The sequence below is a fragment of the Bombus affinis genome, chromosome 3, assembly GCF_024516045.1.
Source record: "Bombus affinis isolate iyBomAffi1 chromosome 3, iyBomAffi1.2, whole genome shotgun sequence".
Lineage (NCBI taxonomy): Eukaryota > Metazoa > Arthropoda > Insecta > Hymenoptera > Apidae > Bombus > Bombus affinis.
Window position 1 is genome coordinate 13,441,060 of NC_066346.1, and position 24,310 is coordinate 13,465,369.

General features: G+C 30.2%; 1 protein-coding gene across 13 annotated transcripts in view; it reads right to left on the minus strand.

Annotated features, from left to right (window-relative positions):
- Positions 1-24,310, minus strand: part of LOC126914695 (protein scalloped) — a 333,396-nt gene that overhangs the window by 187,646 nt on the left and 121,440 nt on the right. For 6 of the 13 annotated variants that reach the window (XM_050718988.1, XM_050718994.1, XM_050718989.1 and 3 more), the window contains one exon: positions 13,851-13,931. The exons of 5 other annotated variants lie outside the window; for them this stretch is intronic. In XM_050718988.1, coding sequence (XP_050574945.1) covers positions 13,851-13,887 — 37 coding nt within the window. In that variant the 5' untranslated portion in view covers positions 13,888-13,931. Of the gene's footprint in view, positions 1-13,382; positions 13,474-13,850; positions 13,932-24,310 lie in introns of those variants that run through there. 2 more of the 13 variants (XM_050718998.1, XM_050718999.1) reach the window with 2 other exon arrangements.

Below are 24,310 nucleotides of genomic sequence, written 5' to 3' on the forward strand. Positions count from 1 at the left end.
AAACGAGTTTCGCTAATCTCTAAATACCTTAATTTAGGATCTGTGAAACTATTTGCAAGTCAATTATTTATTCAATTTAAGAATACAAAGCATATAGATAGAGGAAGTCCATGTACCAAATTCAACTTAATTTAGTTTACGATTATTAATTTTAAACGGTATTTGAATAAACTTTCTAAATTTACATAAACAAAAAGATAAAAACAAAACTTCTTATAATACAATTACTTGAATTTACGATTTTCTTCGAAATTAATATTTTCGATATTTATAGAAAGGATAATTCACAATTCTTCCATTTCTCCTTATAAATCTTACAGTCTTAAAAATTACTATAAATTACACGTTAGTACAAATTTTCATCTTCTAAATAATTTCCTCCTTCGCATTGAAAATGAAATCCTGCCAATCTACGTAAATTCAAAATGGGCCATAATGTTTCCCGACCATAACAGAAGCTTATACAGGACGTTTAAACAGCGATAAGCATAAATCTCGATCGGTGGAACGTGGCCAATTATAATTATCCATAATGAATATAATATTTCAAAATGATTACGCCGGACGTTATCTGAAAATTGTTTCATGCATCGTCGAATCAATCTCGCTTATGAATGCGATTTCTTTCCGTTTCCGCATGCAAAATTGATTTGCCGGCGAGCAGGACGCCGCGTCGCGTCGCCATTAAATCGGCCGATTCAACGCGATTGTTATAATATACCGTATTAAGTCTATTCGCGATTTCCAGCGTCAGAGCTCGATATTCAACCATAATTCCGACCCCGCCGCAGGTGGTAGTTGCGGATCGTTAATTGTTAATTTATCGATAGAGTGATCCGTGTGCGCAACTATTTTGCTTCCAATAATTTCCCAGCAAAATGATTACGGTCAATTAAAGACGATAGAAAAGTACAAGCAGATCGAATGCATCTGTGCAATTTAGAAAGGATGATTATTAAGATAACAATAAAAAGACATGACGTTTTACTTTGAATATTTCATGGAAGGAATTTGTAAATTTTTATTTTTATATTAATACTGTATTAATTATTGAATCTCATTAAATCTCTATTACAAAATTTACGTAAGTAAAGCAATCTTTGGATAATTTAGAAAAAAGATCCGATTGTTATTTTATATTTCAAGTGAATATTTATTATTTTATATATACAAAAAATATAACTATTATCAGTTAATTTAAATGAACATTACCCTTAATCAAATCTACTATAAATAAATAGTATCTAATAATTAAAATAGTACGACGAAAATAAAATAGAAATATACAATCAAATTTGAATCTCAATGAAAGTTAGAATTACTATTCCAAAGGTATCTACATAGACATAATTGTGAACAAAAAAAAAGAAACTAAAATCCATCATTTTAAATTTTAGATATTGTTCAATATTCTCGAAGCAAGAACTTCTCAAACTTTTATGGGACGAGTCTCGCTTTCGAAAACCGTAATTTTTTCGCAACCCACAATTGACTCACAATTTCTAATTTTACAATCGTGTCGAATTTTCTTCGACAAAGAATCTGTCATTAAATAATATCTCAAGCTTTCATATGGTAGTTCTATAAAGTATCTTTTGCCGTGTCGTTTATTACGCATACGCTGCGCTGCGCTGTGAGAAAGTGCGATTGAACTACAACAGGGGAAACCGGAATACCGTATAGAATTGCCATGTTTGTTTTTCGTAACTATGCTCGCGCCTTTTAATAACGCAACGATAGGTGTTCGCGATAAGAAGATATGTATTAAGTACATGGTTGCAAGTACCGCTGGAAAAACGTGGAACAGTGCCACTGTTAGAGACTAAACGCGTAGTCCAAGCAATTTTCCGCAGAAAACAGTGAACAAAGAATGCAAACTTTCCTATAATACTTTCAATTAGCACACACTAACAGTTTCTTGCGATGATAAAAATACGAAATAAGAATTTCTTTTTTTGTTTTGAAAACAAAACTTTATATAACTTTATTTAATTTTATATTATTGTAAACTAACGGAGAAATATATGGAATATAATACTTCCAATTACTTTCCAAAGTAATGCAAACTTAGAGCTTAGATTATTTTGTTGTTAATAGATCGATGCAAAATTTTTTTGTCTGTATAACGTACAGTTCGAAGATAGCTTTAAGATTATTATTATTGATTATATATATATATATATAGATGATAATATGTATTTTCCAAAGTTTCCAAAGTCATCTTCAGGAAAAGAAATCCATATTATATTTTTCTTTAATTATATATAATTACGAAAAAATTTATATTAATTTCTTTCACCTTTTCATAAATGAACATATACTTTTCTTACACATATTTTTTAACGGATATTTAGATGTAAAATAGCTTCCAATTAGATTTCTTACCATAGAAGATGTTAACTTTACAGTGAAATTTTATTTTATCTCAAATAGCCGTATTATGTTTATAGGATGTACAATGTAATGATGGTAAATGGTATAATTCAAGAGTTTTACAGAATGTAACTTTTTTATGAAATTTTTATGATTGAAGGAAAGAATTTTACATAATATATTACATAATACTTATTAACATTTTCCATGAGCATGGAAACAGTGTTACATAATGTAGATAATATTATATTTAAATTTTCTTTTTTTTCTGTCTTGCGTAGTTTTCTTCAAAGAAGACAATTTTATCCGACACTATGTTTAAACCATTGTTTTTTCATTCAAAAGAGAAAATTTTATATAATATCGTGTTTGAATTCTTTCTTTGATAGAGACTCTTTTAGGCAATTTTAGGCAATATGTACATATATAAATTTCGCTGGAACTCGTTTTTATGAAATGGTTATTCATAAAGTTCCCGGCACTAATTTAGCTTTAATGAAACCATATGTTGACCATACTCACTTTACCATATCATTTTGCAAGGTACCTCATAAGGAAAAGTGTAACGTTTATTAAGAATTAATTTCAACGAAGCAACTTGAGTATTGAGACAACTGCGTTACCTAAAAGTGCTGATAATAATCAAATTTACTTTTTTAATTATGATATGTTGAATTGAAAACAGTGGTTGTATTACTATATATAATTTGGATAATTTGAACTGATCAATTATAATAGCGTAATATTCGGCACTTTAAAGCATACAGGCATCAATAAACTTAATCATGGCTCTTTAGTTTAATTTAGTTATTTCCATATGAAGACTTTTGTTCATCTATTTTTGTTCATAATCTGATTTTTACGTTATAGTCTAGCTAAAAAGAAGTACTTTAGTACGTTATCATTGAAAAAAGGAATAGTCTAGTATTTTCTAGTTTCAATTTGCAAATGACGAATAAGATTTCAAGTCAAGTTATTCAATTTCAAAGTCTGTTGTGTTATAATTTGTATTCTATACCTTAAATTCCTAAATAATATCAAATTGTTATTCCTTAATATTAAATTATTATTTTGTAATATCAATTAATTATTTCTTAATTCCTATTCCTATATATACTATACGTATACAAATCACAAATATAATTTATAACGTAAAATATAAAATACAAATGAAAATAAAACATTAACTGAATCACCTACAATTGAACGATATCAAAAAGGGGATTATCTATTAAGTTTTCACAAAATAAATCATAGATCGATGAAGTTTTATGAAAAATGAAATGCATATTTAAAATTAGAACGATCGATAATTTTGAAATGATCGTAAGACTGGAAAAAATACGCATTTAATCTTAAAATCAATCAAAAGGATAATTGCGATAATATAAAATTAATTAATAATGTAATTAATTTTAAAGATTCATAATGGAATGCTATTCTTCTTCAATTTTATCACATATTAGAAATAATCCTATATGTGTAAGTTCCAATTAACGTCCTTCAACCTTTCACTTTTTCAAATGATTCAATAATTTTTTATCTTGCCATCTGAAGGTTTCAATTCCACTCACGCATGCTATGGCTTTAATATGATCTCATAAATAACTGGAATAATTTCAACCAACGATCAAGATTTTAATTGTCTGGCGTAACTTGCATCAATATCATTCGCTCGATATCTCATCTTACCTTTGTTATTTATATCTAAACGAATTATTAATTTTTTCACATCCGTTATAATTTTATTAGTTATTAATAACATATTATATTATATTATTCCTAATATTAAATATATAATATTATATTTTATAATACCTTTAGATTTCTATAACCAAATATGATCTACAGAATTTATTTTATTACTTAGTTTCATACAAGAAATATTCTTTGATCAATTATACGAAAATTATACGAAATCACATATTATTATTATTAGATTAACGATTAATAAATTAGAAATCTTGTTTCAGCCATCGCAGAATCATAAAATATCTGACAATTGTTTCCATTTGTGTATTATTTTATTCAGAAGGCTTGAATCTATTATTTCCGACATCATTCTTCATTAATATAAACATAAAACAACAAGAAGACGAGAAATAGAAGGCATTGCCGTTTTATTGAATTCTTTTAACAAAAGCTAAATTTTGTAGAATTATAGACGATAAAAGAGATTCCTGGAAATTTTATTAGGTCATCCCATAAGTTCGTTCCGTTTTTCGAGCGGTTATATATGTTAAGATTGTTTACATACCTCTCAGTTTCATAAAAAAATGTAATCCTCCTCTCGTTGTACAACTTCTTCCCATTTTTCAAGTGCATTGGTCCCTTATCGCCGTATGTTTATAAATCGACACATGAGATGTATACACAAAAGTCGGCACGAACTTATGGGATGACCTAATATTTGAACGTTCGTAATTGCAACGATTTGAGAGCGATAGAGGAGAAAAATGATTTTAAGCGAATTTCTAGTAAGGTAATGGTAAAGTTTCGAACCTATTCGGGCAGCGTTTGATTCCCCTTGGGAGTCCTTTCTTGATTTACTAAAGTACTCATATAAGGTTCAAATCTGTTGTGTTTAGATTCGAGTCTTTTTGGATGTACCGCTTCCGTTTTCTAAATACTTGTAGTGGATTCGAATATAATTTATCGATTTTTATTAACAATATTCAAATTTTGCTGAAATATGTCAATTAATGATAAATCGGAAGCAGTACTTTATTATCTTCTTTCGTAATCAACAGATGTATGATATGTGAAATTAAATTGTTGTAATTAAAATCATATTAATTATATCAAAATCAAACACACGATTCGTCGAAGTATTAATTGACTTTAGGCATAGTTATTAAAATTACAAGAGACTATGATATCACTATCAATTGCGACTCTCAATCCATTCGAAAGAAATTTTTCTATTTTATCAACAGCTTGACAATTAAACGAGCTGAGAATGATGAACCCCTTAAATAACAAAACTGTTCTGTGATATTTCATATTATCAGATGCCAATCTTTTTACTGCATATTAATTTTTAAAAGTAAATTTCATCTTGCATGTTCTACGACGGCGCTAATAAAACTGTTTTAGAATTCATTATATTTTCGATTAATCCCATGTTAGCAAAATTATCCTTTTATTTGATTCTGGATCTAAATGAGTATATCTTCGCTCTCTTTGTAGAATTCAAAATATTGTCGTAGTATTGAAACACTGAAGATATCAAAATACTATTTCTTTTAACAATTATATCTTTGACTTCTTCAAACATTAATTAAGATCCAAGATGTTTTTTGCAATTTTAGCTGTTTTGTACGAAAATATTCCGTTTTAGTTCGCTTTATAGGCGTCGAGTACTACTTCTTTAAATTCTTCTGCATTGATATTAGTTAATTACTTATCGTCTTTTTCTCACGAGATTCTCACAAACGGTTCGAATCTAGTTTGCTTGGTATTTGAGACCATTAATTAATTACTTTTATCTAAAATTACTATAATATATGGTAAATAATAATAATAAATATAGTTAAAATTATAAATAATTTTATCTAAAAGGTTGAATTCTCAAATCGTTGAGATCGTGTACTAGGCAGAAGGACAGGCAAGTGACACTATCGGACGAATAACAATTTCTTTGCAATTTTCACAATCAGAATGCTTGGACAACAAAGAGAAGAGAAGAGAGATAGAAAGAAAGAGAGAGAGAGAGAGAGAGAGAGAGAGAGGAAAAGAAAAGGCACATAACTAAAAAATCACATAAAGACCCCAGTATCCTTTACTACGTTTACATATTCAAAAAATCAGCTGATATATAAGTAAATATTCTAATATTAGTTAGTTATCTCTTCTTTATTACGAAATACTTATGGAGGATTCGAATCTGGTCTAGTTAGTTCTTAGCTTCGTTGTTAACTTTATCTAAAAAGTTCTTTAAATCGTTGAGGTCTTACAAGAGGCAAAAGGGCAAGTGGCACTGTCGAGTTAATAACAATTTATTCGCAGTTCTCGGAGTTCTCTGGCTCGCGTGGCGCAAAAGGCGAGAGAAAAGAGAGAAAGAGAGAAAACGATGGAGAACCATGGTTTGCGCGAGTGTCGCAATGTCCCTTAACGGCTGACGCCTGTTAGAGAACCGGTCGACCTCGATACACCTCAGCCTGCCTCTCCGCTGCGTAGTACACCGACTAATATACGTATTCTCGATACGAGCACCATGTCCGGTTTCAATGTACACGCGCGATTATTTCTACGATTGGTAAATTTGTCTACTACGTGCGTAATTAGACTCTAACGCGGGTCGTTTCTTTTTCGATCTTTCGGCGGTCGAACGGAAACTGTTTCTTGAGTTTCTTGCGTTTTATCAGTTGTAACGGGAACACTATGTGCAATTGGTTCGCTATTCTGTAACTTGTAAAACTGAAGTCAAGCGAAGCTAATATTAATAAGAATTTTAATTCTCAGTTGGTATCATTGAGTCGTAGATAACCACGTCAATTTTAGATACATTTAATTGAGGTGTCTTCATTCCAAGATATTAAATTTTTATCTGAATTCTATATCTTACACGATAAATATCATTGATGGGTTTCACCGTGTAAAATATAAAATTTCTTAATTAATATTTACAAATTAGTGCCAGCTTTAACCGATCATTAATTTTAATTAATTTTAATTAATTTTAAAAATTTGTCTTTTGATCTGCATTATTCTGAAAAGTTCACCTGAAAGTGTTTTCTTCAAGAAAAATATGCGATTGGATAGAAAAAGAACGTGATTACTATTGTGAAATAAGTTTAAAATGTGTCCGACAATAAACGAATTATTTAAAAATCAATCAAATTTAAAATAACATGTCAAGATGTAAATATCCGAACAATATATAAATATCTTAGTATCTAAGTAGCACCTAAGTATCTAAGTATAAATATCTTAGTAGAAAAAATGCAACACACAAGCAATACATAAATACTAACAACCAATATACGCATCACCAGAGTCCTCTTCTCAATATTTTAGTCGAACAAATTATCCACCTTCCAGTTTACATGATCCGTCGACTATTTTAACGCTAGCCTTTCAGACCACGTACCCTAGCCACCAGAAGTCAAGAATATATCGGCCATTTTTCTCAAACTAACCGCAGCGGTCACTATGTTTAGCCAGTGAGACCGGTAATTTTTACTTTCAATTTCTTTTCCTCTCTTTTTTTCTTTCTACTTCGTTTTCCTGCTCGCCTCCTTTTACTGTTTCTTTCAGGTATACGTGTCACGGGGAATCGGCACAAGATACACACCGGTAATACATTGAGGGATTCGTAATTGGGTCCGATCGGATCCCTGCCGATGAAGTTATCGCAAGAAATAGTCCAGGCAATTAGCTTGCTCGATAATTACCGGTGCTCGCTCTGTCTGTTAAAAAACGACCACGGCCGAGAAGTAAATTGACAACATGGTTACGTTTGGTACTCGTCGCTTTTGCGTATTAAATCGCCTATATCAAAACTACACGAAAAATCTTGTCTCTTATGTTTCACTTTATTATAAACTTTGCTTCATTACATGTACGTCAATGCGTCCTTCTTATTCCATTGTGTGTAGATGTGTTTAATTTAAGATATCTAAATTTTAATTTCACAAAAATTTTTTAATTTCTTGTCTTATATGAAAGACAAGAAGAACGCAAGCGCAAGATTACGGCTCTCGCGTCTTTCCTTGTTTTCATATATAAAGTTTTACAAAATTAAAATTAAACATATTTAGATGTTTTAAATCAAATTAAACATATTTAGACACAAATATTTCAATAATTTTGTACAAGAAATAAGAAAGCCGTATAGGCTGGTATATAAAAAAATATAAAATTTAATTATGGGAACATCTAAATGCCTAAAAATATGACTATGAAAAAGAATATTTCACATTATGGTATGTGTCCCTTTGAACCAAACAATTCATTCCTCACATCATTACAAAAAAAATATCTCTTTGCAACAGAGTTACCTGAGACGCTCTACATCCTTTAAATATCTTGTAATTTCTTCATATAGGTATTTTCAGATTTGTTTCAAATTTTATCAATATGATCATGATAGTTGTGCTAATGAAAACTTCAAAACAGTGCTGATGAAATATCAAAATGTTTAACAAATAAAATAGAATATATATAATATAATATAATATAATATAATAGAATAGAATAGAATAGAATAGAATAGAATAGAATAGAATAGAATAGAATAGAATAGAATAGAATAGAATAGAATAGAATAGAATAGAAAAAATAATAGAATATATATATGATATAATATATGAAGATATCTACAAGTGGTCGAATGTATGTATCGTGATCTCGTGTATGTATGTATATAGATCTAATAAAGAATTAATTGAAAAGGTGTTATTATATTTTATTAATAAGCAGTTATTAACAAGTGAATAGAGTAATATGTCTTTAGATTCAATAACCTACTTGCGTAGGCAATACGAGCATTTAGAATGAAATCAATCATTAAATAAGAATTTTTGTGCAATTAGAATGCTTCAATATGCGTTTTAATGTTTCAAATGCAACAAAACAATAAATCTCGGCAACTAATGAGCGCAATTAATCATTTCTGAGCCCCATTCTTCTTCTTCATCGTTCCAGCACATCTAAGAGACATAGAATCGATAAGAAAGGTATAACGATTAATAAGTGGTGCAACGTGTTCCACTTTCTGATAATGCATAATGAAGCACTGTGTTATAGCATTTATAACCGAGATTCAATTTTTTGTCAGTTATCTTAATATTTATATGTATATTTGTATATTGTTTTCTTCTTTGTATTTTATTAATGCTTTTATTATTTTGTTAACTGTTTGAATAATATGAAAATCATTTACAATGAAAGAGTACTATAAAAAAACAAAAACTTAGTTTTGATAAGAATTGACAGATGAAAATGATTGGAGAAGTAAAAAATTTTAAATAACTATTCTAATTTTTATCAATAATTACACTTTTGCGGCCCATAAAATTTCGCCAATTTATCAGATAATTTTAAAAGTTACATTTCTGGACTTTAATCGTGAAGTGATACTAAAATCAGATCAACAGAAATGTACTTATTATATTGTTTTCCTGTGACCTTCGTATCTTCATATACAGAATATCCTACACGCAATTTGAGACGCTATAGCGCTAAAACGGTAGATAAGAGAAGAAAATAATTTCATTTGGCAAGATTAAATTGTTTCGAATGATGTATGACGTTTCGAATATTTAAAAAACATTTCTATTTTTTCAAATAGATTTATACATTTTTTCATACTTTGATCTACAGATCTTTGCATTCTCCATAGGAAAGTATTATAAGGTATTTACATCGAAAATTGATTAGCTTAAAGGTATATCGACTTTAATTTTACAGAACTTATCGTATGAAAGATAAAAAAAGACGCAATACTTTTATATTTATGTTTCCCTTCTCTGTCATACACTCAATCTGATGAAATTTAAATTGAATTGTATTTTAAACTTGTATTTCAGATGCAAGTTTCCTTATACTTTAATACAGAAAATAAAAAAGCACATCGATTTACACAAAAAATTTGTAAGTCTGTTTAAAAAATATAGGTGATCTTACAATTTTAAAAATACCATCACTTCCAGAATAAATATATACGCCAAATGATGTATTCGAAACTGTTTAATTTTGTCCTAAAATTTATTTTTTACGTTTCACCGTATTTCAGAACAGTAGTTAGTCCTAGTTACATAGGATAACCTGTATATAAATTTAGTGTCCTTATATCGTACAAAAGAATTTCTTAATGCTAATGGTTTATAATTTGTGACTTGTAAAATTTCATTAATAATATTAGCTGAATTATGTGGAAGAGGTCGTCTTAACATTTGCTTTCTTATGCGATTGCGTTATGCATTTATCATAGCATAGACAGCAAACAATCGTACACACGCGATCATCTAAATACTCCAACAAGCGCGATTTAATAAATCTACAAACTGTCATCGCCTTCTCGAACCGGACAATACAATTTCATTAATAACGTGATGTTCAACGCGTCGACCGACCGACCGAAACTCAAAACCGATCTCGTTAAATCGATACCTAAATACCGTGAACAAAACCAATCGAGGGAAAACAAAAAAAAAAAAGGAAAGAAAACCAACAAAACACGAGGGTATAATAGGATAAAGCGCGCTCGATGGAACCGCCATTCAATCTCTATCGTCCGAAAAATAACCCGATCTACTATTTATAAGCACGCAAAAACTGAGAATAAAAATAGAAAAATAAAAAAAGAAAATAAAAACAAAACAAAATCCAAGTATATATACAATGAATTTTATATAAAAAGTTTGGAATGTGTTGGTCAATCGAACAGAAGATGGCAGGATTTGACAAATATATGTTTAATCTTTCTTTGTTTGTTCGTAGCAAATAAACTGTGCATTTGTATGCGCTTATGCAAAATTTGAACGTGTACAAATCCATAAAATTCACATAATACGCAAGGATATATGAAATATAAAATGTATAGTACTCGTTATAACATTTAATAGATTATAGCATTCTCCACCGAGATTCCATTCTTTTAATTATGTTCCAAAAAATATGAAGTTGCATAAGTATTCTCCGTTTGGCAAAACATTGTTCCAAAGTATACAGTGACGAATTAATTTCAGATATATCGTACGCCAAGTGATTAAGGCGACGAGCAGAATACCATGCAAATACTTTCGTTACTCCCTGTAATTCTCTCAATTTGCTACTTTGATATGTCCGATACACAAGTAGAAAGAGCTAAAACCGCAATCGGCGCGGCAACGGTGCCAATGATAAAATCCCTCTCCGGCGCAAACTGCATCGCGTACCGCAGTTCTGTTCGACTGCACCAGCCAACCGATAGTTAAACACCGGTGCGCGGATCTTGTTCGTGAAAGTAACGGGCTTGCCGGATCGTTTATATTTTTCAATGCAACCACGGTTCTCTCGGTTGGCCGGGTTTATGATTTTGCTTAATTAATGGTCGCCTCCCCCGTGGCCTCCGCCGTAGTCCATCCCTCCAACTCTCTATCGTCCAACGTTAACCCCTCTTCTCTATTCACTATTTTCCCCACCATTGCCAACGCCTCCCCACCCATGCCAGAACGACCAGCAACAACCTGGTGGCCATTAGCCTGCACGGATTGCGCAATTTCGGGAAATTGCGAAGTAATTCGCGGTTGCGGCCAGTCTCGCTCTGGAGGAAGGAGAGAGAGGAGAGGAGAGAGAGAGAGAGAGAGAGAAAGAGAGAGAAAGAGAGAGAGAGAGAGAGAGATTCTGGGAAAGCACGGCAGGTTTGAGGTTTTGTTGAATAGATATACAGAGTGTCGATATGTTTTCGAGTGATTGATTTGGTTGGTTAAAGAACGAAAGAAAGTTGGGGTAAAAGAAGACAATAAAGCTGGAGATCCACCGCAAAACTAAGCTGTGCTGTGTCGAGTTAAAAAATATTTGGGTTTATAAATACACCAAGTTTACGGTTCCACAATTTCCATCAACAATGTTTTATTTGTTTCGTATTCATCTAGTTCATTCTTGTCCAGCACTGCCTACAATTAGCTTAGTTTTTGGCGGAAACGGTTTCGTATATTACATATTGAAGCAAATATTTTTAAAACTATAGCATAGTATAGCCTAGTTTAGTTTTTTCGGCGGATACCCGACTTTAACTTTTTAAGGTACAGAATCTTAAGGCAAAAAAAGGACTGATTGTACAGTAATTTTATTTATAACTACGAATGCTTTGGATAAATTTTGACCACGTAGTGACTAGATCAATACATGCTTCTTCCTATGCGTCTATTAAACGTTTGTTAGTCATATTTGTGACAGAACGAAATCGAGAGATATATTGTGAATTGCTGTGCTTGGAGTTATCTTAATATTTTGAAGTGGAATGGAAAACATCTCATATGCCTTATAATAATATAACGTATAAATATAAGCACTAAGGGGTGGGACACTTTTCATCCCTCTATGTCCCAAAAAATTAAGAAAATCGTTCGAAGTTAGTCTCTTATTTATGGTTGTGGAATTTAAGAGAGTTTGGGAAGATAGTTGGCTTATCCTTAGATTGCCAAACGTAACTTTACACGGAATAATTCATTATATGATGCATAGATTCTATGATCATAGAGGAAGTACAGTTGGTCAAGGAAGTATTCGACTGCATGTAGAAATTTTTTATGAGTATATTCTGTGTCTCATATGGAAACATTGTGAAATTTCATTAGCACTGCAAAGAGACTCAATGATTATGTTCGTATGATTTGAAACAAATTTGAAAATGTACAAAGAAGCTACAGGATATTGCGTGTGTATGTGATAAACAGTCATACACAGTTATCAATTTTATTAACATCAATATGTATTCAATAGGTGTGAGTTAACGACCGTATTAAAAGAAGTGATTTTTGGCCAAATTTCATAAGCGCGTATTTGTGGAAATTTTATACAAGCGAAGATAAAATTTAGTTAGAGTTATAATTAACAAAACTAGAATCTATGATACTTGAAATTAGTGCTACAATATTATATAATCACATCACTCAAAATTTCACAAAAAGAATTATGTTTTTTATTTGCAAATACTTGCTTGCAAATAAAATCCTTGCATCCTTGATTTCTATATATGCTTAAAGAAAGATATCACGTATAGAAATATTTATTATATAAAAATCGAATACCAACTTCCTCATATTTCATTCTAATTTTCTATATTCACATTAACTGTCTGATTAAGCTACTTTGCTGTACAAAATATCTCACTATCAAATTCATTATATGAATTCTACGAAATTGTCTAAATGTGTTAAGTTTTTAGTTACATAAAATTATTACTATCCATTTACTAGTTTTACGTTTCAAACACTTCCATTTATAAAAATGAAACACGTGACACGTGCTTTCAAAAAATACGTGACAGAAAAACCATATAGATGAGTTTGATGACCTACCTCGTGCGAATTGCATTTAGAAATTCATCCAGCCTCCTAGAAGAAATTCACCGTCCGCCACGTGTATCGCGAAAATGTTTTACGCAATAAGCTACGAATACAGTCAAATATTTGACACATTAAAGCATAGTACTATACTAACTCAAAAAAGAAAAGAGAAGCCCGAATAGAAAGATTAATTAAAACTATCAAACTTGAATAAATAAAGGAAAAATTATATAAATTAAGGCTATTTCTGTCAGCAAATTGCTAAAATAAAAACGTCAATCCTTATCTAGTGTGTCAACAACACTTTTCATTTACCATCACCACTATTTTAATTAAAAAAGAGAAAAGAGAAAAAAGATAAGAAGAAAAAATAGTTACAGCAAAAAGAGTAACAAATCGTAAAATAAAGTAATAACCGCGATCAATGGCGAGCTATTTAAAAAGAAGGGGGGAAAATAAAAAAAGAAATGGCTACAATACCGATGCTATTCTGAGTACTGAGTTCCCAGTCTTTCATGAGGATTTCTCGGGCAGGTCAGGATGACGGCGACGTGGGTGCACCTATAATGCAGACAGTGAGATCGTACATGTAGAATTACAGTTGTAGATATAAGAGGAATCATGCGGTTGTTGAATATTCGCAAATTGTGTTGCACTGTGGTCGTCAAATGTTCGTCAAACTTTATGAAACAATTAATACTTCTTCGAATTTCAGCTATTTCAATTATAGTAATATTCGTACTTTTTGGTCTAAAATGTGTATCGTACAGGATATTGAAAAGAGCATTGAGTAAATTTTACAAACATTTTACAAATATATACTGTTAGGTATATGTATATATATGTATATGGAATGGATGGGTGGTGCATATGAATAGATGTTCTTTGTGTGTTTTTGTAATTTGAGTTTGGCACGATAATTAATTATTAGAGTGATCATTAAGGTTTGGTTTACTGTGAACTATCAGACATATCACAAAAAGAAATATTTACTACAAATTACGTATATTTAGTATTAAGAAGATTTTATGGATAATCATTAAGTGAATGAATGGTCACGAATAGATCGTGAATATTTATGCAAATATTTATTCATGCAATCTATTTATTCGTGATCTTATAAACATAATTAAAAATATAAATAGAAAATTGTTTTATCTAATAAATATTTTAAGGCATAGTATATTTCAGGTATTTTGTATATTTTCTATATTCTTGTTATTACTGTGCATTTGGTACTTCGAAATTTCTCATAAATGTATAAAAATCCGCAGTCTAATCATGAATAATCGAAATATTCACGTGCCCTATTTTAAACAAATTTATATTTAGGAAGAGTAAGATAAAACATTCTCTGTTCCAACTCGACAATTTTTCAATGCCTGATTTATTTTGGAAGAAACTATAAGTGAAGAAATTATAACAGCTCCGTACCAAGAATTTTCGAACTGTAGAAATTACATATACGATATTTTGAAGTGTCGTGTATAAAACTACGTGTATAAAATTTTATTTAGAAAGGCGACATTTATAAAATTGCAATCATTAATTCCTTGTTTTATAGTTAACATTAAATATAAACCGTCTTCTTTTATTAACTTCTTGACAAAAATATCCCACAAAAATGACTTACATATAGACACGTTTTTTACAAAATCTTGTTTCTGTTTTGACAAATAATTTTTGTTTTTGAAATCTATGCTTCTTTCATAATCCTATAAGATTATAAAATAATGGATAGATTATAGAATATGATTGGTTTAAGCCTTGATATCCAGGAATGTTTAGATTAGTATAACTTTGTAAATTGTGGAATTAGATCTGTTGATTTTTATAGATAATTTAGAATTCGTAATTGAATATCTCATTAGATTGGTCAAAACATTCATATCCCAATTATTAAAAATTGATAATAATATAATTAGCAATTACAAGTTTTTTATAAATTGGTATAAATATAAAAAAGATTTAATAATTAATATTTTAAAAATGGAATATTTGAAATAATTTGTGAGAGCTCAGAGCATTTGAATAAAATTATAATATTTTACAGTAAATGTAAATGGAACAAAGTGAAAAGTAGTATTAATTAATCAATTGATTCCAGTAATCTAATTTCAAGAAATTAAGTATTCATAAAAGCAATAATCGCATTCAGTTGATAGATTGAGTTATATGCTGAAAATGATGCATCATTAGAATTCATGAAGTGTAATACTTTGTCACTATGTATATTTGGTTACCATTTTAATATTAGAATAATGCGTCAAAATTTGAGTAACATTAAATACCGCAAAGCAACCGTAAGTGCAACTTTCGTGATGTACCGAAGAAAAATACCACGAACGCGATAAATTATTACACTAAGTCGACTCGGCACGACATAATGCAATAATAACAACAATAATAACAGCTTGTAAACGCAAGTAGGATTTTCTTGCGCTCGTCACGAAGGACCGGACGTCCTGACTTTCACGCGGACTCTATAGTGAAATCGGCTTATTAAGGTGCGTTTAAACCAGACAAGCGAATGGTTCGTCGTTTGGTGATTGTTCGTCGAACATTCGAGTGTAATTCCTTATGAAAAAGTAAGAAAAGAATACCTATATATTTTTCGTACAGAGCTTACTTTTCGAGAAATTTGAGTATGAAAATCTATGAAGTGTACTTGAATTGGAAGTAGCTCATTCTGACCTGGACAAGAATAAATAATCGGCAGGAAGTTATTCGACGTATGAAAATAAGTCGAAAATGGAGAATAACATACAAAGCGTCACAAGACGCTTTGTTATGAAAAAAATAAGTTATCATATACGAGCCAATTTTGAACTTAACGTGTTCAAACTGTTGTTATGTATGTAAATATGAAACTTTTAACGGAAAAATTTTATTTCACATTTTTTACTTATTTGTGCATATAAAATTACCTTCTGCTGATTTTTTACTGATACCTGACCGATAATTAATCAAATTCAAGCATACTTGGTAAATTTTCGGTTTCCTTGAAAACTAAGCCTTTTTACTTTTTCATAAGGAATCATCTCACGCCCGGTTGTACATATATTCAGCCACACCCAGTATAAGAGTATACTTATAATTACAATGTTCTTCATCAGATATTGTTGTCACGAGTCCGAGTAACGACTGAACTGGAAATAACTACGTACATATTAAACATTTTAGATGTTCCATCTAATCTCTACGAACGTTCGTACGGATACGTCATGAAGAAGCTCTTTTGATGTAAAAAAGTTTACAAACAGATTGCTCGATGTTCATTTGCATCAAACGAGGACGAACGAATGCCCCTGCTCTCGTTTTACGTTCATATCCCTTTGATTTAAACGCACCTTTACTTACGATCCGCTCATAAGCAAGCGGGCGATTCGTGGTTACGCTCGCTCGCATCTTCGGAAAGCGTGGAGACAAGGAGCTAGCGAATGAGTTAGTATTAAGAGCAATATAACCGTGCACACGCTTTTCCATATCGAGACCGACATTATGTAACACGATTGTCTTGAATCACGTCGTTAGAGTGCTATCAAACCGCGTCACAGGAATTTATGACAAACCGCCTTACAAGAATGATTCTTTGTCTGTGAAGCTTCGAAACAATTATACATATATTTATATATATTATATATTATTATACATGCGCGCGCACGCACGCACATACACACACACACACACACACACACACACACACACACACACACACACACACACACACACACACACACACACACACACGACATATACACAAGGTATTTTGCTGCACATTTGATTTAGAAGAATTTTATGTTGTACTGTGAAAGTGAATTTCATTTCATTTTACTTAAAGTACGTTACGTTAGGTTAAACACTAATAATTTTTCATTTGCAGATTTTTGGGATGATTAGAAGTAATTAGAACGTATTTGACTAAATATTCGATTCGGAAGACTTTGAATTTGTACTGGAAAAATGGATTTTATTTAATTTCACTTAGGTTAGGTTAGATTAAGTTAAATTGGAACGATTTTAAAAAGCGTAACTTCGAAGCAATGGAAAATTTTTACCTAGATTGTGGGCTCTTTGGTTGTCAGTAAAAATTTGGTTGATTTGGATTAAATTTGAGTTATATTTGGATTAGGTTATGTTGAATTGGTGTGTATCATTGAAGTAATTTGAAACTGTTTCAGGCTTCTAGAGTTTTAAATTGTACCTACAGAGTTTTGGCTAGTTTTGCGAATATCGGTTTGTTTGCTTCTTTATTGATATTTTAATACGAATTTGACGGAAGTGTTTTTATATGTCGTTTAACGTTGCTTCTTTGTTAATTGTTCAAAATTTGACACTATAAGAAAATAAATTTGACAATTTGAAGAATGACTGTATTTTTAAATTAGAATTTAGAATCTAATTCAGGTATCTCATCAAGCTCAAATATTTTCCAAAACCACTTATGACATTCGTCGTGGTAAGAAATTGACTTTTATTTACATGATTCTTAGAATAAGAAGCAAAGATGGTTTAAAAACTCCAAAGTTTAGATTATATAATCATTACAGCAAATGAGCGATGTATTAATAATATAGTAATAATGATTACCATACAAATTGTGATCCAATATTAGTAAAGTGTAGTATTACAAATAGCTCTATTGTTATTAGCTATTTCATTAAAAGTGAAAATTATATATTTTTATTATAACTCAGAATTCTTGCACTCGTATTAAGCTTCATAATAGGTTCGTTTTTGTTTTCTTAACAAAATATCAAAGATTGTCACTTATATATGTATATATATGGTTTATTTCATGAGATATTATTTTGTTCTATCATGTTTTGCAAATGAATTCAATAACTTCCGATATTTGTATGCTGAACATATTCTTGAAATTACTTCATCATAATAAACAAAGCCCGTGGAAAAAGTTTCCCGAATTAATCAATAAACAAGTAAATATTTGAATAAATTATTAAATTCATAAAACTAAACGAAACAATAAAAATTTCTGTTGAGCCACGAAAGAAGTAGTAAGAATTTGGTAGGCATATTAATAAACAATATTTTAATAAACACTCATTCGTTCATTTTCCCTCCACTCTTGTTTTGTAGAATAGAAGCGATATTTGATAAAATTCAATACCTGAAAATATATATTATTTCGAATATGTTTTTTATGAACAACGTTTTTCTATAAATCGGACACAACAATATACACAATAAAAGGTTAAAGTATTCTTATGACAGAAATGAGATTATTATGCAATAAAAAGAAGAAAAATTTTTGTAGATAAATAATAAATAACCTCATTACTAGACTGCAGATTTTTATGAATTTATAGGAAATGTTAAGGTATAAAAATGCACAAAATGCACATAATATACATAAAAATATGTATATGAAATAACCAAAGCATAGTATTTGTTATGATATTTAATAGATAAAACAAATTTCTATCTAGATTTCATTATCTCAATTATATTCGTAAAATTATGAATTTGTATAAATATTCACACTCTATTCATTACTACAAGAGAATATCAAAAGACAACTTATTCATTTCAGACAACTATTTTTTATTTACATGTATAAGTTATTTACAGAACACAGTATATTTTCCCAAAAGTCACGTAGCAAAGATGCTAAATTATCAATCCTAAATCTACGTAGAGCGTAACAACTGGATCCATTATTAGCATTTTCGAGATTAATCCCATGTTACGTAAGCATAGGCGTCGATTCTTCGTAATTTTCGTAGGCGATTTGTTTCCTGGGGATATTCGAACCACCGAAAAATACAAAATTGTCTCCAAACGACGAAATAAGAGGAATTCGAGACAATTTTCATGCTCATAAATCGAGCGACAAGGGGGAGATCAGCGAGTATTTCACGATATAAAAATACATCGACATACCTTTCGTATCTTCAAAAGTTTCCCTTTTTCTTTAAAAAACGATTTGTTAGATTTTCAAAAATTTTAGCAAAACAGATCTTAGCAAACTTATTTATTAGAAAAAACGAGTTAAATTTCTGTTTGAAGTAGATAAAAGTATTTCGAAAATACGTTTGGAAATAAAACATAATTTTGTACACTTATTTTATTAAATATTAACTGTTCAAGTGTCTTTGAAATATTCGATCGAAAAAGTGAGATGAATTTCTATTTGGAGTAAATAAAGCGAAATTATATTAAACAAACAATATTTCTAAGTAATATACAATATTTGTATTTTAATTTCAAGTATTTTCTGATTATTGGCTAAAATATGCAAGTTAAATTCCTATTGGGAGTAAATAAAATATAATTATATTAAAATTAAACACATTTTTGTATTTGTTGAAAATGACAACGTGAGTTCGTGCTCGCCCTCCATATGCGGATGTGCTAGTTACAAAAAGCAGTAACTAGAAGATTGTTCTAGATGCAACCGATAGACTCGATCGATATTTTTTAGATGCTCCTTTGTTTTTTTCCCTAGTCTATGTAAGCGCGTGCAATAAAGATTTTCTCGGCTCAGAACGGTGTGATAGATTTATCCGTGCAATATTGTAATAACTATTGTGATCCTACCTCTGAATATAAAAATAACAACAGTATTCAACTGTTTACCATTATTTATATATTTGATTAAAAATTTTGTCTAAGATGCAATATCAGTTACAAAAGTGTGGTTAAATCAAATTCGTAATTAAATAATTCACTCAGAAAGCATTAGAAAAAACATAACTGCCAAATTTTGTACGATGATGTGTAAATAAAAAACAAAGCGATCGTTTTAATAAATTGTAAACGAAGTGTTAATTGAATCCGTAATGCGAGCACGTTTTTACAAAAAATGCTTTTCACGGGAAATCGCTCGCTTCGGTTGGCATCATATTTTGAATATTTTTATATTTTTTATATTTTTTTTCAATACGGTATCTTGATTATAAAAATATGTTTTCGCCAGAACCGAGGAAATTCTATGAAAAACATTCCAAACGTGGCCTGCGTGCATGCAAAACGGCTGAAAATTTTTTTATTATTCGTTTGAGAGCTCGCGTCTCATTGATATTCCTTCGCGATTGTAAAATCTGTTGCAGGTCATTAAAACTGATTAAAATAAACTTTATTTCTTTCGAGAACGTGTCATATGGAAATTTTGATTTGTACACACAGGGAGATTAAAATAAAGGATTCAAAATTTATCGAGTAGATAGTAAGTCGCCAAATTATATTTCAATGATTTTATTTTGGTCATTGATAAAATTTCAGTTTGTAATACAATCTTATTTTAATCATTAATAAATAAACTAAGAATATTTATGCTTTTATCGGAAATTTAAAAATGCAAAAATGTACAGAATGTACATGATATACAAGCATATACAAAATATTCAAAGTAAAATATGTGTTAAAATATTTAATGATTGAAACAAGCGTGCAAGTAGTTCATATTTAGGGATAATAACACATATAGTTCTAATATAACTTCTTTTATTACATTCATAAAAATATAAAATGGCATAAATATCCCCATTTTATTAATACGTAATATATAAAGACTTAATTAAACTTAGTTTTGACGTTCATTTTAAGAACTAGTCTCTAAGAATGAATTATTACACCCAAAGAATCGGAAATTTGTGAAACGAATTAATTCATCGTCCCTAATTAACAAATAAAATATCACTTATTACAAGAATGTACGGTCACTCTCATCAATATTTAGATTTTGAACGCTTTCAAAAACAGAATAATCTCTTCAAAATTAGGTCAAACGACACGAGTCCACTTGAGAAACGAGAATAACCAGCCTATTAAATGAGGTATAAAAACATATAGGAACATTTTGGATTGGCCAGAACTGCAAAAAGAAAATAGTAAAAGTCATCCTTTACAGTCGCACTATTCGAGTCTGCAATGGAAATTCAAATACGTTTTGTAGACCCATGTCTACACATATATACTACAAATTTTATTGAAATCAGTTGATGCGGAAACAAGCTACAGACATCGAAAGATGTAAGAATTAGATTTACAGTTGCAGGTCCAATATCGTGCAAAACTGTGATTTTCTTTAATCGTCAATCAACATCATTAACCGTTTGTAACTCAGAGCAATGTCAACTGACTAAGAAGAAACCTTGAACATGTATACAACTGACACGAATCCACAGAACGTTTTGTTTAAACCTTCACCATAGACTCTAATAAATAATATATCAAATAATCAAGATGAGCCATAATTAAAGTTATTAAAGTATTCAGAGATGAATTATACAATAAAATCATACACTTAAGGAGCTTAACTAGTCACGTTTGTCTTGTTTATCATTTGTGTTACGCTTCTACGAGTATAAAAAGAGGAAATACTTATTTCAAGCAGCTTCTTGTTTTTGATAATTAATCCTAACAAATCTTGACAGGTATATATTACGAAAAAAACTCTACACCACTTGTAACAGTAATTCTAACGGACACGTTCATTAGTCATCTTCTGAAACTTTTGAACTTAGTGCAACTTAACAAATGCACGGGCCATCTAATTTTAAATTATTCTAAATATAACACACATCGCAAAAAATACAAATTAATCAAAGATAATATAGAAGATAAGAAAATTTATGAATTGTTAATGTCTATGAAGAAAACCAAATTAATATACTTAATCTTAGTGTTTCGTACATAATATGTTCTTTTATGGTATAAAGAAAGAATAAAGAAGGATAAAGAATAAAAAAGAAGTAATAATAGTTATTACATAGTCCAAAATTCAGAGTTAATGTTGATAAAGTAAGATAGTTATATTCAAACGCCATAATTACGATTAAACAGTCTAATAAATTATAATCTTGTTTAAGTTTCTATTTTATACTTTATTTGTATATAAAATTTTATTAAATTCTTAACAACTTTTTGATATTGAACTACGCAGGAATTTCACTACCATAATATTAAAATAGGCGTATATAAAATGTATAAAAATATCAATTTATACAACAAAAGAAGAAGAAAGAAAAAGAAATATGCACAACCATCCTAAAATAAGAATCTATTCAATCACAATTGAAGTTAAGTTTAAGAATTATTGAAGTCTGGTATAATGAATATAATTAAATGGCACAGAAATAATACAGAAAATGATCCCCAACAATTGTAATAATTAAGAATTAATTCTTAAAAACTAAAGCAATTTGGAAAAATTCAAATAATTATTTCTTGCAAATCACAAATATACTGTTATATTATTATATTAATCACAATGATTTAAGATTAATCCTTAAAACGTACACAAGAAAGCTTAGAATCATCTGATACGATGAATGATACTAAAGCGCGAAAAACACAAACTAATCGTTTTTTACCTAGAACCTTCCTAATTGTAGCCTAAAATAAATATATTCACCGACAATATAAAGCAAGATCAGCCATCGAAAAGCGGAAGAACATCAGCAACGGCACAAAGGATCCTGATAAATGCTGTTTATTTTCTCGTATATTTCCCAAGGCACGACAACAAAACCGTATGGCAACGCTTTCTTTTGTCCCGGGTGGTTCGTCCTTTTCTAGCCGGTGAAAAAAATCAACGACGAACGGCTTCCGGGTATAAAGCTGAGTATCCACGAAAGAATGCCAGGTCCCGTGGAACGCTCTTCTCTACGCGGAAAGGAATCTCGAGGGTGAACCATGCCTCAGGCGTCATCGAGACATCGAGAACGATGCCCCGAGTAGCAAGGAAGCCGCGTGCACGCGTGCAAACCCGACCATACGGATAACATTCGCGAAAAACGTTTCTCCGGCTCGTTATCTTTCTCTGCGCAGTTCAACAGAACCGGCCTTTGACATCTTCCAAATTGTAGTTTGTAATAGCGATGGGATCAAGTTCAGTATATACTTATAAATCCGAGTCAAAAGCAATACTCAAGATCCGCTTCATATGGTTAATACTATATTCAGTATCAAATATAATATGACGATACATCGTTATTCTGTATCATTTTTATTAAGTATTTTATATAAAGTTTTTGTGTGAATTTCTGTATAAGATCTTATACAATAAAACTAGTTACAAAATGTAAGGTAACCTCTCTATGATCCTGGCAGAATGGAGGGAGCATAATCAGAAGAAAATTACTAATTTTTGTGTTAACAAAGTTTATTAGCTAAAACAATTCATTAGAAAAATATCTAAAACCAATCGTGACAATATTACAACAAACAAGTATGAAAAATACATTAACAATTTCATTGAACCTCATTCAGAATACCGCATTGAATGATTCAAGGCATCATTTATTAATTATCGAATCCATATAACACTTTAACAAATTTTTAATGAAACCTTAACGAAATTATCCTATCATTTTCTATTCATTTAATATTTTATATAATAATATTCAAACATTAACTCAACCATGAACATAAGCTAAACATAAGATACTATATTATAGCTACTGATGAGATCAAGTTCAATATGTACTTACAAATCCAAGTACATACATATGTTCACTTCGAACGAGATTTTAAACCTCGGAACGAGTACTTGCTAGTTTCTCTAGGACACTCTACTTGTAACTACTACGTACATATTCGAACCTCTTGTAGATGGAAATCGTATCTCACAAGTCAGAAAGGCATTAGCTTTTCATTGAATTCTTCTAACAAATTTATATATATTAATTATTATCGTATAGATAAATGATACACAATAGACGATAGGCGATAGGATTGCTATAAATTTTATTCGCACGTTTATTAAAAAATCATTATGTATTCCGATCGAAATCTTCAATTATAATGAAAACTCCATCGTTTATGTATAATAAAGTTATATTTCCTCCATATTTATATCCATCGTCTCTCTGAATCATGGTACCAATTTATTTTTGGTTGGAGCATTTAAAATGTGCAATTCCATTGTCAATTTCCTAAACCTCTCTTTTCTTCGACAAATATTTTTATGATCG